Raw genomic sequence first — 17,357 nt, forward strand, 5'->3', positions numbered from 1 at the left:
AGCTAGCACAGATAGCAACAAGGGAAAAGGAATTCCTATATAGGAGGGGCTTAGGAACAACAATCTGTGGGGGAGAAGTGTCTTTGGGGCTTGCAACTTCCCCTTTACTTAGGAAGTAAGCACACTAGTTTTACAGACAACTCACACTACAGATTAGTAAAGAGCAGACGTTTTCTAAAGTTATTTTTATTTACACTTCACATGAAATTGGGAAAATGTTGACTATCCACATCAAAAAATTATATTTGTCATCAGGAGAGAGGAGGCATTGGAGGGAGGGTGCTAAACACCACTCCTTGGCATTGGGCACCATGAATCAGAGACTGCTTCTCCTTGAAACACACAAGAAGGTAGTTTTCCTGTCTTTCAAGAGCTTAAAATTGAATTTGGATTAACATGCAAAAAAGACATTTATACATCAGTTAGCAAATGTTTGTAGAAGGCAGTGGTTTACCCTTCACTGCATCTTTAGGGCATTCCCCATGTGCCGAGTACTAAGATGTTTCCATTATTCAAAATCCAGCTTGAGTTTAGCCTTTAAAAAGTGTCAGAACGACATATATGGCTGTGTTAATATTCATGAAGTGCTACAGTAAGAAAAACAAACAATAGAAATAAATGTAAATGGCCATAAGCTCATGGAAATCTGTCCAGTATCAGTCAAAACAACAAATCTGTCAACAAACTTTAAATACCGACTGATGTTCAGAATTCACTAGAGTGTATTCTAATCAACTGTTAGTGAGAATGTAAATTTTTTCTGGAGGGCAGTTTATATCCTTTGACCTAGTAATACTTATATAAATATATCCTAAATAATAGTAAAACACACACACCAGAGAAAAAACATGAGGATTATTAACCATGGGGTTCCTTATAAATGAAAACTTAAGAAACCTGTGTGACAATAAGTGACAAGTTAAATCACAATTTGATGAAGTACTAGGATATTTTTCCTCAAGTTGCCTTTAAGTTTGCAGCAAGCTGGGCCAATCCGTTTTGCCAACACTTGCCCACGTGCTGGCAGACAATCACCGTAGTCGCGAGGTGGGCACTTGGTTTTGTGCAAGGGCCAATCGTGGTGCTGTTTATTTTTACTCTGGACAAGCCTGGGGTGGACTGCAGAGGGGACCGAACTCCTCTCGCTACAGACACCCCACCCTAACAGCTCCAGAGGCCGCTCCCACAGCCGGTGTCCTCGCCTCGAGAACGAACTCGCGAGTCCGTCTTCTTCTGATTTCGGTGCCCGCCTAAGCAATCGGCTCACACAGTTCGGAAAGGTCCTGAGGCCCGAGTCAACATTTCCGGCTCAGACCTCAACCGGAGGACGTGACTGCCCACAGCCACGCCCACACCACCAAAGGGACGCAGGACTGGAGGCCGGTCTCTCCGGGAAGCGCCCGAGGGCCACGGCGGTTCCGCGTTTGCCCCGACCCGCAGGGACCCCGAGGTCCTCCCCTGCCCCCTGTCCCAGTTTAGACCCTGGAGCGCCGGAGGCAGGGCTAGGAGGGCAAGTGCAGACCGGCGTTCGGCTCGGCCGAGTCAAGCTCGGCTCCCGTCGCCCCCTCCCTAAGGAGCCGCCCCGGTTCCCTAGCTCGGCCTCGTCCCGGCGGCGCCGGGCCAGACTCCCGGCATTCTCGCTCACTCATTGGCCCGCGGCGCCGCGCCCGCCCTACCCCACCCCGCGCCGCGTGGGGGCGGAGCCAGCGGGTTCGCGCCAAAATCACGTAACTAATCCCTCCCCCGCGGGCTACGTCGCGCCCTCCTTTTTTTTCAAACCAGGAGCTGGGCTGGGATTGGTGGGCTGGACACTCACGTGGTTAACGGTCGCGGGAAGCCGCGGAGCCCGAACTCGCGGCTGGACCTGCGGAGACCTCAGCCTCGGCGCACGGGCCGCCCCGCCTCTCCCGGCTAAGTCCGCGTTGCCGCCGCCACCGTCACCCGCAGCCTCAAGCGCCCCGGAGTCCCAAATCTCCGCCACGCAGACCCGCCGCGGCGCCACCGGACGCGCCCTGTTGCACGTGGCAGACCCGCCCCCTGGGCCGACTGTGTCCTGGACTCCGCGGGTCCCGGCTCTCCGGTCCGCCGCCCCAACCCCAGGAGCGCGATGAGCTTCCTGAGCCGGCAGCAGCCGCCACCGCCCCGTCGCGCTGGGGCCTCCTGCACCTTGCGACAGAAACTGATCTTCTCGCCCTGCAGCGACTGTGAGGAGGAGGAAGAGGAAGAAGAGGAGGAGGGCAGCGGCCACAGCACCGGGGAGGACTCCGCCTTTCAGGAGCCCGACTCGCCGCTGCCGTCCGCGCGGAGCCCCTTAGAGCCCGGGCCCGAGCGCTGCCGCTCGCCTGGCCCGGCCCCTGGCAGCCCCGGGGAGCTGGAGGAGGACATGCTACTGCAGGGCGCCTGCCCCGGCGCGGATGCGACCGGCGGCGGGGCCGAGGGCGACTCGTGGGAGGAGGAGGGCTTCGGCTCCTCGTCACCGGTCAAGTCGCCGGCCGCCGCCTACTTCCTGGGCTCGTTCTCGCCGGTGAGCTGCGGCGGCCCGGGGGACGCGTCCCCGCGCATTTGCGGGGCGCGCAGGGTTAGCGAGGGCCCCTGCTCGCCGCTGCCTGACCACCCCGGCACCCCGCCGCACAAGACCTTCCGCAAGCTGCGGCTCTTCGACACGCCGCACACCCCCAAGGTGAGGAGGACCCCGGGGTCCGGGTTCCCTGTGCCGGCCCAGCCTTTTAAAAAGGCGGAGGCGCCGGGAGCGGGTGCCCCTCGGGTTCGGTTACATAACTGCCCGGCCGCACCCCCTCTCGCTCTCCGGCTCCGCAACAAAAGTTGGCAGGCCCCTGTTTTTGGCCCTGCCCAGAAGTTGTCCGTTAGGATTATGTAACTGAATAATGGGCCTCGTCTGGAACTTCTTCATCTTTCAAAGGGGCTGATCGGCGCCGTCCAGGTGGCTGACGATTGAACGCCCGCCGACTAGGGGCCGCCCCGAGCGTGTCAGACCGGAGTGTGGCACCGATAACGTGGTTGGGAAGGATGCTGGAGCTGTGCTGGCCCGGCCACCTGACACTCCCGAGCGCCGCAGCCATATGGTGCCTTTTAAACGCAGGGATCGGTCCTGTAATTTGGGCGGCGCACACAGGAGTTCGGTTCAATTAATTTTAATGCGTTTATCTTTTCTTGTCATGTGGCCTTATGGCGGGGGTGGGGCGGGGAGTTTGAGGTAGGGAGGGAGACTGCGCTTCGACTGAGGAGAAAAGGCTGGCCTTCCAACCATTTACAGCCTTAAAGACTTGTAAATAATTCAGGGTAGCCTTTAAACTTATTTCCAGACATAGCGCTTTATTGGGTCAGCGTTTGTTTACACCCGTGGATTTGTAGCGCCCAAGTTTGGTCAGCCTAAGTGTGATCAGGAACATCCAACTGTTAAAATCCAGCGTTGGGACTGGTGCTTGGACCCTTACGCGTTCACATTGTTGATAAGGTATGAAGAAGTGGGTGTTCGGCACCTGTTTGTTGAGTGGCCAGAGTATGCATATTATTACTACTAGTACTTGAGAAGTAACCATAAATTTTAAAACGGACACTTCCCGAGTTGAGACAGGTATCGCATTTCTAACATGAATATGGAAAATGTACCTTTTTAATTGAGTCAGTGTCAGTACTTTTAGTCCTAAACCTCAGAAAGATGTTTGCTTTTGCGCTTTACTGTTAATTAGCCGACTTGCCCATGGCAAGATTCCTCTGAAAGTCAGGGGAGGAGCCCAGAGGAGGTGGCTTTCAAAGCCGTATCTAGGTGAGGGGTGGGGGTGGGGGGTGAGGATCTTTTATGGGGCTCCCTGACTGCTTCCTATTTTTAGATGGATTGAAAGGGTTTGTTAATTTAGCCTCTAGAATGAACTTAATTTTAATATGCATTGGTTCTCCCTTCCTACTCTTCAGGGCTAGAGACCTATTTTTCTTAGCTGTCTTTTTCAGAAAAGATGGTTATTATCTAGGTTCAGACTCCTAAATTAACCACTGTTTCTTTTGGTTGAAATACTGTAGGAAAAGCTTGTGTGTTGCTTTGACCTACACATTTCAGCCAAGTGAAAAGCTTGTTGAAGGTTAGGTTGTCTGTAGGACTTGAATCCTAAAAACTTATTTTTCCTCTCCTAGAGTTTGCTCTCCAAAGCTCGAGGAATTGATTCCAGCTCTGTTAAACTCCGAGGTGGTTCTCTATTCATGGATACACAAAAATCAGGAAAGAGGGAATTTGACATTCGACAGACTCCCCAAGTGAATATTAATCCTTTTACTCCAGATTCTGTGTTACTTCATTCCTCAGGACAGTGTCGAAGAAGAAAGAGAACATATTGGAATGAGTAAGTTAGTTATTATTCAACCATTTGTTCCCCAACCACCCAAGACTGGTTTGGTACACTTAACAAAATTTAATTTCAACTGAATGACATGGAAGTTTATGCTCTGAAATTTTTCTCTATTACCAGCACCTAATTCTCAACAGGGATAGGTGGGAAGTAATCAGCTGTGGAAAAGGAGTGGAATGAAAAAGGAAGGAATAAAAAGCCTGGATAGCTTGGTGTCAAACGTCAAAAGTGAGGCAGGCAGAGACAGCTAATTTAAAAAGGCTTTAATTTTGATATGTGTGGTGGTGGTGCTTCTGGTTAATGAGCATATCTCAGCAGGAACCACATTTTCATGAGCTGAGCTATATCTTGTGATCGTAAAATTAAATGCTTTTCTGGTTTTATTAAAATTTCATTTCCTTATACACCTATCAGATAAAAGTTTTAGATCTCTAGTTGATGTATCTTTCAGATATGTTGATGGAGAAAATACATTATATTTTTTAGTTCCTGTGGTGAAGACATGGAAGCCAGTGATTATGAATTTGAAGATGAAACAAGACCTGCTAAAGTAAATACCTTTTAATTTTCTTGTTTCTGAAATTTGAATTTCTACTTTTTAACAAGTTACTGTATATAATGTTAAATAAACATTAAAACATAATTTTTAAATTTCATAGTGCTATCATAGCAAAAAGTCATTTTCATGTTTTCGTGTGCATATACATATGTATATGTATACGCACACTTTCTTTAAATTTATTGGGGTGACAATGGTTAGTAAAATTATATAGGTTTCAAGTGTACAATTCTATAGTACAACATCTATATATCCCATTGTGTGCTCACCACCCAGAGTCAGTTCTCGTTCCATCACCATATATTTGACCCCTGGATATACTTTTCATTACAGAGAATTACAATTACTGAAAGCAATATGAAGTCACGGTATACAACAGAATTTCATGAGCTAGAGAAAATTGGCTCTGGAGAATTTGGTTCTGTGTTTAAGTGTGTGAAGAGGCTGGATGGATGCATTTATGCCATTAAACGATCAAAAAAACCATTGGCCGGCTCTGTTGATGAGTATGTATTTAAAATTTTGTCCTTTGTTCCCTGCAGTGTTACAAACATTAAGGTTTTACGTGATCAGACACTGAATTTAATTCTCTAATTTTTGAGAAGTTAGAATGACTCAATCATATCCTTTTCATTTTGTACTGTTCTTATTGGACTTGGTAAAATAATATGAGTAGTCTGACTTTGGAACCTAACTTAAATTTCTTATTTCTAGTAGCATCCATGAATTCACAGTAAAATGGAGTTGCATCTTTCCTGATTTCTAGGTCTAGTAAGATTTCTTCTTTCTAACTGACATTCTTTAGTAGAAGTCTTTGGAAAAATCTGCAATAGAGTCTTAACTCCCTCTCAATTAAGCAAGTTGTTTTTCAGCATAATGATAGATACAGAAGTCAAGTTTCTTTATTAGATTTCAGATAAATTCAGTTTAGGCTTGAATAAAAATGATTTATCATTCTGTTAATCTCAAATCTCTCCTAGGCAGAACGCTTTGAGAGAAGTGTATGCTCATGCAGTGCTTGGACAACATTCTCATGTAGTTCGGTATTTCTCTGCATGGGCAGAAGATGATCATATGCTTATACAGAACGAATATTGTAATGGTGAGTAGTGCTTCCCTTGTAAATCTGTGAGCTCAAATGAATGAACACTGAGGAAATATTTTTATCTCAAATCTTACTCTATTCTGTCTCTTTTATCTTACGAATTCAAAGATCAGAAGCCTAACATGAATTTCAAGTGCAAGTAATGCCTACCTGTATGTTAAATAAAGATTGGAAACCTTGTCCCTTCCACCTCTGTAGTGGAACAGTACAAATTATTTATATGCCAGTTACTCAATTTAAACTGATGTTTTTGAGAGGATACTGGTCTTGCCATATATGTTTTGGTATTCCTAGCACCTAGCATAGACTTTGGGATATAGCAGGCTCCCTGTATCTAGCCTTCCATTTCATTTTATGAGCTGCTAAAACTGATGTTGGTTACTAAGAAAAATGACAGTGACTATTGATCTGAACTCAGCCATTTGTTCAAGGCATTCTGTAATCTTGCCCTCACTCCCATCTATCCTGCGTAGTTTACCACTAGAATCCACTAACACTTTTCTATTAAGTTGTTCTAATTTAGCTGTGCCTCCGTCCCTCTTTCCCCTTCATAACACAAAAGAAGCATGTTTAGCAGTTTAACTTTGGATCTGTGTATAGCTTTCAATTGCAGCAGGACCTTCAAGGACGAACTTGGGTCCCTCCTTTTCTGTTAAACTTTTATTACCAAAATCCTGGTCTCAATTCTGAATCTTATAGACATCTGTCATTAAGTACTCAAATCTTGATACATAATGGATTTTTATTTCTGTAAACTTCTGTGAATAATAGAGAATTTAGAATTTAGTAAACACTTGAGGTTATAGCAAAGATTTATTTTTGTATTATTATTTTTGTTCATGCTCATTAGTTTTTCCGTAAACAAGTTCAGCCATCTCATAGATTGTGAATAAATAAGTGGATGCAGTTTTTCTGAATTTAAAAGTGAACAAAACAAGTAAAAGATCCAGTTCTGAAACCTGATTTCTCACTGAGTTGTCATTTTGTTCTCTATACTTGCAAGAACAGGAACGCTCAGTATATATATAGCATTGCTGCTAGTTTGTTTCATAAATCTTTTGAAATGTTTCTGTTCATACCATCAAAATATTTATGTAGCTATCTCCCATGACCTTGTAAAATATTGTTTCTTAACCTTTACTTTTCAGTTAACTGCATGTAATGTAGTACAACTCAACCATAATGTCTCCTCCACTCCATTTTTGCTAGACACCATTACCTTTTTAGTTTCTTCCTCCCTCTCACCTTTTTGATGTGGCTGATTCTCTTAACAGATATTTCAGTAGTAATCCAGAGATCACAAATTTGTAACAACCTACTAAATATATGGTTGTGTTATTCAGATGATTTTGAGAAAACTCTTGGGTCTGAGAAAACTCTTGCTACTCTCTCAGATTACAAAGGTCTTTTCCCCTACTAAAGTTAGATTATAACATTTTTTTTTTTTAACTTTTTATTGCGGAATATTGGAGAACAGTGTTTCTCCAGGGCCCAAGTTGTTGTCCTTCAATCTAGTTGTGGAGGGGGCAGCTCAGTTCCAAGTCCAGTTGCCGTTTTCAGTCTTTAGTTGCAGGGGACGCAACCCACCATCCCACGCAGGTATTGAACCAGCAACCTTTGTTGTTGAGAGCTCACGCTCTAACCCACTGAGCACCAACTGAGCCATCGGGCTGCCCCTCGGGAAACTCAGCGGCAGCTCATTATCTTCAATCTTCATTGCAGGGGGTGTAGTTCACTGGCCCATGTAGGAATCGAACTGGCAACCCTGTTGTTCAGAGCTCGCACTCTAACCAACTGAGCCATCCGGCTGCCCCTATAAAATAATCTTTTGAAACAGTTCATATTATTTTGGCGCAATATAAAACTTACAGATCTTTTAAAAGTAAACAGACCTGGGGCCAGCTAGTTAGCTCAGTTGGTTAGAGCGTGGTGCTAATAACACCAAGGTTGCTGGTTCGATCCCCGCATGGGCCACTGTGAGCTGCGCCCTCTGCAACTAGATTGAAACAACTACTTGACTTGGAGCTGATGGGTCCTGGAAAAACACTTTAAAAAAAAAAGTAAATAGATTGCCTCTTTATATTGTTGTTTATTCTGCTTAGAAGAAAGAAAATAAGGCTATCCTGGTACATTTGAGCTCTTTTCTTTGGTTCCCTTTTCCACCATTCCTCCATGGAAAGTTTTGAATGTACTACTAATAATAGGCCTGTTCTTCAGATCCTTTTCCAGTTTCACAGGGAAAGGATTCTGTTATTCATTTATACATGTCGATTAACTGATATTCTTTATCAGTGATTAAGCTTCCTTATTATCTCAGTCATTTGCATTTTAAGCCTTTTGTCTTTGGTTTGGTGATAAACTGAAATTTCTACCATAGATAAGTGTAGAAAAATGTTGATGAACAGGGAAAGAGAACGTGAAAATCAGATGAATGTTTTGCTCTTCTAACCTGCCTTGCCTTTTCAAGCAATGAGATAGATAGGCTCAGCTATTGTTGCTAGATCCACTAAAAAGCAGCCGTATTCTTTCTTATTAAACTTGATCTAGGACTTCAAGCCTGTTTGTCTGACAGGCATATTGACCTGCTCCCTTCTAGAGCCCTATTTTTTCCTCCCCGCAGTTCAAGATTTATACAAGTTAAGTATGGAGAACACACTTAAGCTTAAGATACCGAGGTATATGATTTATTTTTATTTTAAAAACACATTTGACATTTTACTCCATCTTGTTCAAATTGTAGGACCTTTCCTAATATTTCATTGACTTTCCTGCTTTTATTATTCCTAATTAAACTTGAAACAGAAGTGGTTTGTTTTGGGCTTTTTAAAAAATATATAACTTCTCATTTCCTCTGAGATAAAGTTAGAAACTTACAAGTTTTATTAAAAACTTAAACTTTATTTAAGCCAGACTAAAAACTTGTAAGTATAAACTTATAGAAGTATAAACAAATTAGGTGATTGGTTTGGCTGATTCTATAAAAACAGGTTTTATTCTAATACGTAGTAAGAGCAGTTTAAATTAAAATTACTAAGATACAGGTTTTAACCTATAAAATTTATAGACTTGTCAAGGGTGTTGGAAAACAAGTATTCTCATACATTAATGAGGGGAGTATAAATTGGTACAGCCTTCTCTATGGGGGACTGTGTATGTGTGTCTGTAATCACCTAAGATTCACATAGGCACATGCTAATAAAGTACTAGCCATTTTGAAAACAGAAACTGAATGTCCTGTTATTTCTTTATGTGAACTTTTCAGAGACAATCAAGTCTTGCTCCTGATGATGGTGTGAATACCAGTCCTAAGCTCCTTTGCAGAGGATAAACAGAGAAATGGCCCTGTCAGCTCCAGAAACTTATTCTAGATGTAATAAAGTAGTATTACACACACACACACACACACACACACACACACACACACACACAACGCATTCATATATTTCATTGTACGTACCCTTGGATGCAGCAGTGTGTTTCTAGGAGATGTACTAAATATATGTGAAATCAGCAATGTACAAAGTTATTCCTTAGTTCATAATATATATAGTAGCAAAGGCTTGGAAATTATTTTTAAATATCCATCAATTAAAAGATTGGTTAATGCATTACTATTCAATTATACAGTGGAATTCTGTAGAGACAAAAGAAAAAGGGGTAGTTTTTGTGCATTGGTAAATTATCTTCAAGGTGATGAAAATATGTTATGATTTGTATAAAAAGGAGTTGAAAAGAAAGCATAAGAAACTGATAAAATTGGTTTACTCTGGGTAAAAGAACCAGGTGGGTTGCTGGGGTATATGGATGAGACAAAGACTACGTCATATTTTGTACCTATGTGAGTGTATTATCTATTGAAAGAATAAAATTTTGATTTTATAAGCAGGTTGAAGGGAATAAGTCCTATAAAATGTCCCTTCCTTGGTTAAGTCTGGTCATTCAATAAAGATAGAAAGAAGAAAATGCTAATTTTTTTCATGTTTGTTAGGTGGAAGTTTAGCTGATGCCATAAGTAAAAACTACAGAAGCATGAGTTACTTTACGGAGGCAGAATTGAAGGATCTCCTTTTGCAAGTTGGCCGGGGCTTGAGGTATATTCATTCAATGTCTTTGGTTCACATGGATATAAAACCTAGTAAGTATTGCAAATCCTATGACCTGTGATTTTAGGATTATAGAGTAAATGACTTCATTAAAACAATATGAAAACATACATCTTAACTATTTTTTTCATTGTTAGTTTAAAAGACCTTTAGCCAACTTATTGGTATTGTTTTAGGATTTCCATTCATCTCTTGTTATCCCCAAAGATTTGATTTAATGAACTCATATTTATTAAAAATGGAAAATTTTGAGGCATCTTGTGCAAACTACATAGTCTCGAAGTGGGACTCTGTTGTGCGGAGACTAAGAACCTGTGTTTAAAGCCCCTTCTACTAGACAATAGGACCATAATTATAAATTCATGTTGGTGCTATCAGGGTTATTAGAATAAAATGAGAAATGTGAAAATGTTTTGAAAACTTAAGTGCTATACAAACATATTTCTAGTCTAAAATAAAGTCATATGACTCAGAAAACAAAATAAATACTACGATTGTAACTTTATAAAAAAGATTGCAAGTGAATCAGGGTTGGAGATCGCAAGTGAGTAGGAATATAGTGGGTTTAGTTTTTTTCTCTTTACCGTTAGGCTATTTTTCAGCTAAAAAAATGATTTATATATATATAAATTGGCTCCAGTAGAGTTGACCATACTATGGCTCAGACCAATATCAGAGTATTCTTTCAAAGGCTGATGAGGCTTCGGACTGAAGGGAGCAGTGATACTAACCAAAGTGTAGGCTTAAATCTTAGCTTAAATTGAAACTATTTTATTACATAAGCAGTAATGAGCACATTGTAAAAATATTTTTAAATATAGATAAGCCAAACTAAAAAAAATTAAATAGCCACTCATCTATTAATCTCTAGAACCACAGTTATAAAATAATGTCATTCCGGCCAGCAGGCTTATTAAAATAAACTGAGGTGTGGAAATGCTTTGAAAACTTAAGTACTTTACAAACGTGGTGGTATTTCTAGCCTATAAAGTACCGTGAAAATGGCTCACGCATTATGATTATATTGCATTTATGATTATTGCATTTAAAAAAGGATGCAAGTGAATCTTACAATAACATCTTAGTGCAAATCCCTCATTTAATTAAAATACCATAACGTACACACTGTTTTAATTTTTTTTTTAAGTCAACGATCTCTACCTTTCCATTTTAATAAGTTTTCATCTCATCAATACCCAGATCATACTAAAAAATTTCCCAGTTAACCCAAGTCCTTAACAGTTGATTTGTCCAAATTAGTATCCATTTCAGGACCATGCATTATATCTGATTATGTCCATTTTTCTTAGGTGTTAACCTTGCCCTGCTTTTACAAACAATAACATAGATACCTTTCAAAGACGTACATCGTTCTGAATTTGATTGGTTGTTTCCTTGCATCATTTAGCTTATTCCTCTTTCCCCTATATTTCCTATAAATTTGAAGTTATAACTAAAAGGATGGATTCAAGTTAAACATTTTAGGAAAGGTGTTTTTAAGTTATATTTAAAAGTTTGGGGTTTTATTTATTTTTTACCTATGGAAATGTGTAATTCATGGGAATTTAAGTCATTTTTACACAGTTTATTTCAATTCTAGGAGTATGTAAAGAAGTTCTTGTCTGTACTAAAACAGCTCACTAAAATTTTTATTTTCAAAAAGAATATATTTGGACTGATCGCAGTAAATGTGACTTGTAAAGTTTGCCTACATACAGTCATATCTTGTATTGTGTGTCAGACAAACATAGTAGACTCTTACGTTGTAAGTACCGAAGTTGAAAATACCAAGGCATGTGAAGTTTTTAAATTTTCAGTTTACAAATGCCACCGAAAATAATTTGTCCTACAAATAAAGCAAGCTAGAAAGATGACTCCAATGAATAGAACATTTATAAATTCAGTACTATATTGTTAAACTATTAACATGAATCTGGCACTAAAACTTATGTTAATCATGAGCTTACCCAAATTTGAAGCAAAAAAGTGTGTACATCTGAAATAGTGGACCATGAAGCCACATTGCGATATAGATGCTGTATGGTCAGCCAAACTCAACAGCTACATGACTATTCTCTTCACATCAGCCTTGTAGCTTAGACAAAATTTGTGCTTTGGCAGCTTTACAGATAACTGTTACTGCCCTTTGTATTGTTTCTAAGTAATTAAAACTGATGATGATGAATAGGCAGATAAGAAGGGCCTGATGCTATGATTTCTAAGTGCTCAAGGACCTGTGCTAGGCCTGAAAATATATTCTTAGACACTATAGCCTTGGTTCCTATCCCGTGATTCTTAATTCTCATTGGGTTTGGGGTAGAACATAGGAAAATCTCTATACAGTGGTACCTCGGTTTTCGAATGTCTCTGCTGACGAACATTTCGGTTTACGAACGCCGTAAATTTTATGGATCTATGGTATTAATAGATAGTAATATTTATGCTAAATTTGCAGTTTTAGGGGTTGATTTTAAAAGTCTGGAACGGATTAACCCATTTTGCATTATTTTCTATGGGGAAACCGTGCCTCAGTTTTCGAACAATTCAGAACTCAAACTGTCTTCCAGAACGGATTACGTTAGAAAACCGAGGTGCCACTGTATATACCGGGGGTGCCAAAAAAAAATGTATACACATAACTTGTATTCATCTTTATTATCAGTGTATATTGAGTATTGTCATTTTAATAGTTTTTTTCCTTTAAAATGTGTATATATATTTTTTGGCACCCTCTGTATATTTACACGCTTTCTGTATGATTTTGACGTAAGGCCTTGTTTCTGAACTTTGGTTAAGACTCTTCATTGTTAGTGTGGCTTACGTAAGTGACTGTTTGACAGGTAACATTTTCATATCTCGAACCTCAATACCAAATGCTGCCTCTGAAGAAGGAGATGAAGATGACTGGGTGTCCAACAAAGTTATATTTAAAATAGGTAAGAAAGAAAGATAACCAGATTATTACCTTTAAATAAAGAGAAGAGAGGCTGTTGTGTTTTAACTCTTGGCTGTATTTTTTCAATACTTCTAGGTGATCTTGGGCATGTAACAAGAATTTCTAGCCCACAAGTTGAAGAGGGTGATAGCCGTTTTCTTGCAAATGAAGTTTTGCAGGAGGTAGTTTTTCTTTTTTAATAATGCCGTTTGCTTTGTAACATTTATTAGTTGATAGAACATAAATGCAGGTGTATTAAGATTTTAAGCTAGTAACTAGTACATGGTAATATAAAATAGGAAGTCTAAACCACCAGCTGGGGTATTTAACTTAACAAAAGTCAGTAAAGGCAAAGATTTATAATATTCAACAATGGTGGAGTTGTAGTAAAAGAGACGTTCTCATACAGTACTAGTGTAACTTTAAAATGGCATAGCCTTTTTGGAGATCAAAGTATTAGTATCTCGTAACATTTAAAAATCACCCACCCTTTGACTCAGAATTTCCATTTCTAGGAGTCTCCTATAGAAACAGTCATATAAGTAAACTGAGAACAATATGAATAAGTGCTTAGCAATACAGGAATGATTAAGTAAATTATGTAGTTAGTAGTCATCACACTCTTTTGAAACATTTGAGACATTTCTCAATAAGTTTTGAATGAAAATAGAACAAGTAGAACAAATAAATTGTATGATGCCATTGTGCTTTTTATGTTTGTGTCTTACATGTATATGTGTATTTGTAACTTGTCAATATATGTATGTTTTGTGTTTTCATATGAATGCCCCTAAGAAGGATGGGAGTTTGTTCTGAAAGTTGAATTGGTCTAGTGATAAAGAGGAGACATTCAGTTTTATAAATTTATTTACCACTCCCCCCAGAGTGTTTATTACTTTGTAATTAGAATAATTTCCCCAAATTTAGCTTGTTCTCCAAATAGGTCCTGAACTTTAAAAATGGCATTGGACATTTTAATTTAGTCCTATTTCTCACCAAAATCATTATTGAGTTGTAATCTTACTTTATTTTGACCATTTTTATATTTCCTTGATTTTATTTTGTTTTTAATTTCACAGAACTATACCCATCTACCAAAAGCGGATATTTTTGCCCTTGCCCTTACGGTGGTATGTGCTGCTGGTGCCGAACCTCTTCCCAGAAATGGAGACCAATGGCATGAAATCAGACAGGGTAGATTACCTCGGATTCCACAAGTGCTTTCTCAAGAATTTACAGAGCTGCTAAAAGTGAATATTTTGTACATGAAGCGCATTTTTGACATGGTTCAATATTTTACTAAATCACATGTCTTTACCTTAATTTCATATCTTTTTCTTTTAAGGTTATGATTCATCCAGATCCAGAGAGAAGACCTTCAGCAATGGCACTGGTAAAGCATTCAGTATTGCTGTCTGCTTCTAGAAAAAGTGCAGAACAATTACGAATAGAATTGAATGCTGAAAAGTTCAAAAATTCACTTTTGCAGAAGTAAGTGAGGGGTTTTCGTTTTGTTTTTACTTGATCATTTTTTTACCCCCTCCCACCCCTTTGCCCCCCCACAACTCTGATTCAAGCCATTGTTCTCAATCTAGTGGAGGACGCAGCTCCCTGGCCCATGTTGGTATTATGAGCCTTGCGCTCCATCCGGCTGAGGCAGTTATTTTGGCCGATGGTTGGTGGCTCCAGCCTCTCAGGCTGGCCATCAGCCCCTCACGGCAGCCCAGCTCCAGGTCGAGTCGTTGTTCACAATCTTAGCTGTAGAGGGCGCAGCTCACTGGCCCACGTGGGAATCGAACCAGCAACCGTGGTATTGGGAGCACAGCGCTCCAACCACCTGAGCCGCCTGGCCGCCCTTTCTCATTTTTTTAATTCACAAATTTTAATGAGAGATGATTAAGCCTTTCTGTCAGTGAAAGACGTGGTGATTTGGCATGTTATACAGTTCAAGTTTGGGGATTTCTGCCTTAAATTAATATTTGACCTATAAATTTGTGTTGTTTCTAGAAATTATAGACTTAAATTTTTTTAAGACTAGCATATATTTGCAAGTCGTGATAATCCCCAAATCCTAAATCATAGCAAAAGCTAAGTGAGCCTGCACTGTTTCCCCGCTTCCCAACTTAGCAAAAATTAATAATTTTCCTTGAAACATTCTTTTCTACTTATTTTGATGAAAGGATGAAATTAATGTTGATTAGGTTAATAGTTGATTCTCATGTGATATAAATGACCTTTCACATTTTCAGAAAACTCGGAATAATTCTAATTCATTTGCTATATTGCTATCCTTTTGATTCTAACCTAATAAAACTACTTGAAATACAAGGTTTATTTGCCACTAGTTTGATAGCCATCATTGTTCATGCAAATAGGAAGTAGAATTTTCCTTTTACCTGTTATGTAAAGATATTTTCACAATATGGAGTTCTATTTGAAGTTATTTTTTAACTAAAATCCAGTCATTACTAGTCTTTATTACTTGTATTTAAGTGTAAATATTTTAATTCTGAAAGCACAAAGTAAAATTATTTCATAAGTAAGTTGTTTGAACAGAAACTAAAATTTCATATTTTTCCTGCCTTATTTGCATCTTAGAATAATGACATGCAAAGATCTCCCCTGATAATATAGTTTGTGTTTGGCCTCTTAGGATCCCTTCCTAGGATTAATACAGTCTGTGAAAAATCTTGTTTCCTATTTTTATGTTCTTAGAGAACTCAAGAAAGCCCAGATGGCAAAAGCTGCAGCTGAGGAAAGAGCACTCTTCACTGACCGGATGGCTACTAGGTCCAGCACCCAGAGTAATAGAACATCTCGACTTATTGGAAAGAAAATGAACCGCTCTGTCAGTCTTACCATATACTGAACTACTCATTTCCCACCTCCCCCAAAAAACTGTGACAAGAGGGAAGATAGGTTGAAATCACTGCTAGAACCCAGTTACAATCATTTTCTCAAAATCGGTATCAGTTGTTTACCTGAAATATCTTTTAGGACTTTTATTTGTGAATTACAGTTAAAAGCTGTATTTGACCAATGCTCTATCAGGCTTTCATCTAGTCTTACCAGTCTGTCTGGTAGGGTGTCAGTCATGTTGGATGTTACATCAGTCTTTCCAGGGTTAACCACTATGGTTGTGTGCTGCTTATAGTTTGCTGTTGGGTTGTAATAAAAGGTATAATTCCCTACAATGACCTGTAAAAAGGACTCAAGGACTTTATTGCAAACATTCTCCCTTGGAAAAGGAAAATGGTAAGAGCCTCAGTTACCACGGCCTTCAATGTACCTGTGTGTGTCAGTCTTATATTTCTTTCTTTTTTTTAAATTTTTTATTGTGAATTATACTTGTATATCCAACTGGGAGCACTTTGTAGGCACTGTATGAACCATGGAATGATAATTCTATGGAAATATTGCCTTGTGAATTTGCTGCTATTTTAGTTTTGTTTTTGCTGTAAAATTGTAGCATTAAACAATCATCATTGTTAATAGGCATTCTTTTGAAAACAATTATGTGAAATATATAGCTGCTCTTGATGAAAAGCAGCTATTTGCCTTTCTTTTTCTTTGGACTTTGAAGCTAGTGCATTGGAGAAGTGCACCTTTCCCCCCCCCCCTTTGGAATGCTGTATTAATGTAGTGTAATTATTACTGGTTTTGTAATTTTTCCTGATAATGCCCTTCCCAGACTCTTTTTAAAAAACGTTGCCTCCTTCCACCCAAGTTTTGAACTTGATTGTATTGTTAATCTGTTTTTAACTGTTTTGCCCAGTTTCTCTTCAATATTTGTGTATATAAACTAATCTTGGTGATACTGTACATAGATGTTTGAAATGCCAGAATGACTTCTGACTATTCCAAGCTTTTCACAAAATATGTTTTATCTGTGATTAGCCATTTGACTAATAATACTGGCTAATAGATGTTGGAAAAAAAGAATTTGTCTATTGTTTTCCTATTAATTTTGGTATAAGACATGTTTGCACTTGTCTCTTTGACTTGTGTTTTATTAACATTGATTGGCATATTAAAAGTCACTCTGAGCTTAACTGTCTAAATCTTTGTGATGCCTATTTTGTACTATTTTATCTCCATTACTACACTATGAAATTAAGAGCATAGTATATGTAAAGTACTAAAAGCAGAAGATACATTTTTGATAGAATATGAAACATTGAATATTTAGTGATGAGTTTTAGTCCACATTAGTTACATTTTTGGGATTTTAAAAAAATTTCCCCATCGAATATTTTTACTTATAAATATTAATTTTTTTTACATCACATTGCGT

General features: G+C 39.3%; 1 protein-coding gene across 3 annotated transcripts; it reads left to right on the plus strand.

Annotated features, from left to right (window-relative positions):
- The first annotated feature begins 1,851 nt into the window (after nucleotides 1-1,851).
- WEE1 (WEE1 G2 checkpoint kinase) lies at nucleotides 1,852-17,124 on the plus strand. Of its 3 annotated transcripts, none has more exons than XM_074335975.1 (11): nucleotides 1,852-2,680; nucleotides 4,150-4,355; nucleotides 4,848-4,911; nucleotides 5,254-5,426; nucleotides 5,901-6,022; nucleotides 10,014-10,160; nucleotides 12,969-13,064; nucleotides 13,160-13,245; nucleotides 14,143-14,313; nucleotides 14,409-14,554; nucleotides 15,779-17,124. In XM_074335975.1, exons 1-11 carry the CDS (start codon nucleotides 2,108-2,110, stop codon nucleotides 15,930-15,932), a joined length of 1,938 nt encoding a protein of 645 aa, XP_074192076.1. In that variant the 5' UTR covers nucleotides 1,852-2,107; the 3' UTR covers nucleotides 15,933-17,124. The 3 variants fall into 3 exon arrangements, with proteins under 3 accessions (XP_074192076.1, XP_019584503.2, XP_074192078.1); XM_019728944.2 differs by lacking the exon at nucleotides 1,852-2,680 and adding an exon at nucleotides 2,864-3,135; XM_074335977.1 differs by lacking the exon at nucleotides 1,852-2,680 and adding an exon at nucleotides 3,340-3,475.
- The last annotated feature ends 233 nt before the right edge of the window (nucleotides 17,125-17,357 follow it).

Source organism: Rhinolophus sinicus, linkage group LG06 (genome assembly GCF_036562045.2).
Source record: "Rhinolophus sinicus isolate RSC01 linkage group LG06, ASM3656204v1, whole genome shotgun sequence".
In the NCBI taxonomy this organism is placed as follows: Eukaryota; Metazoa; Chordata; class Mammalia; order Chiroptera; family Rhinolophidae; genus Rhinolophus; species Rhinolophus sinicus.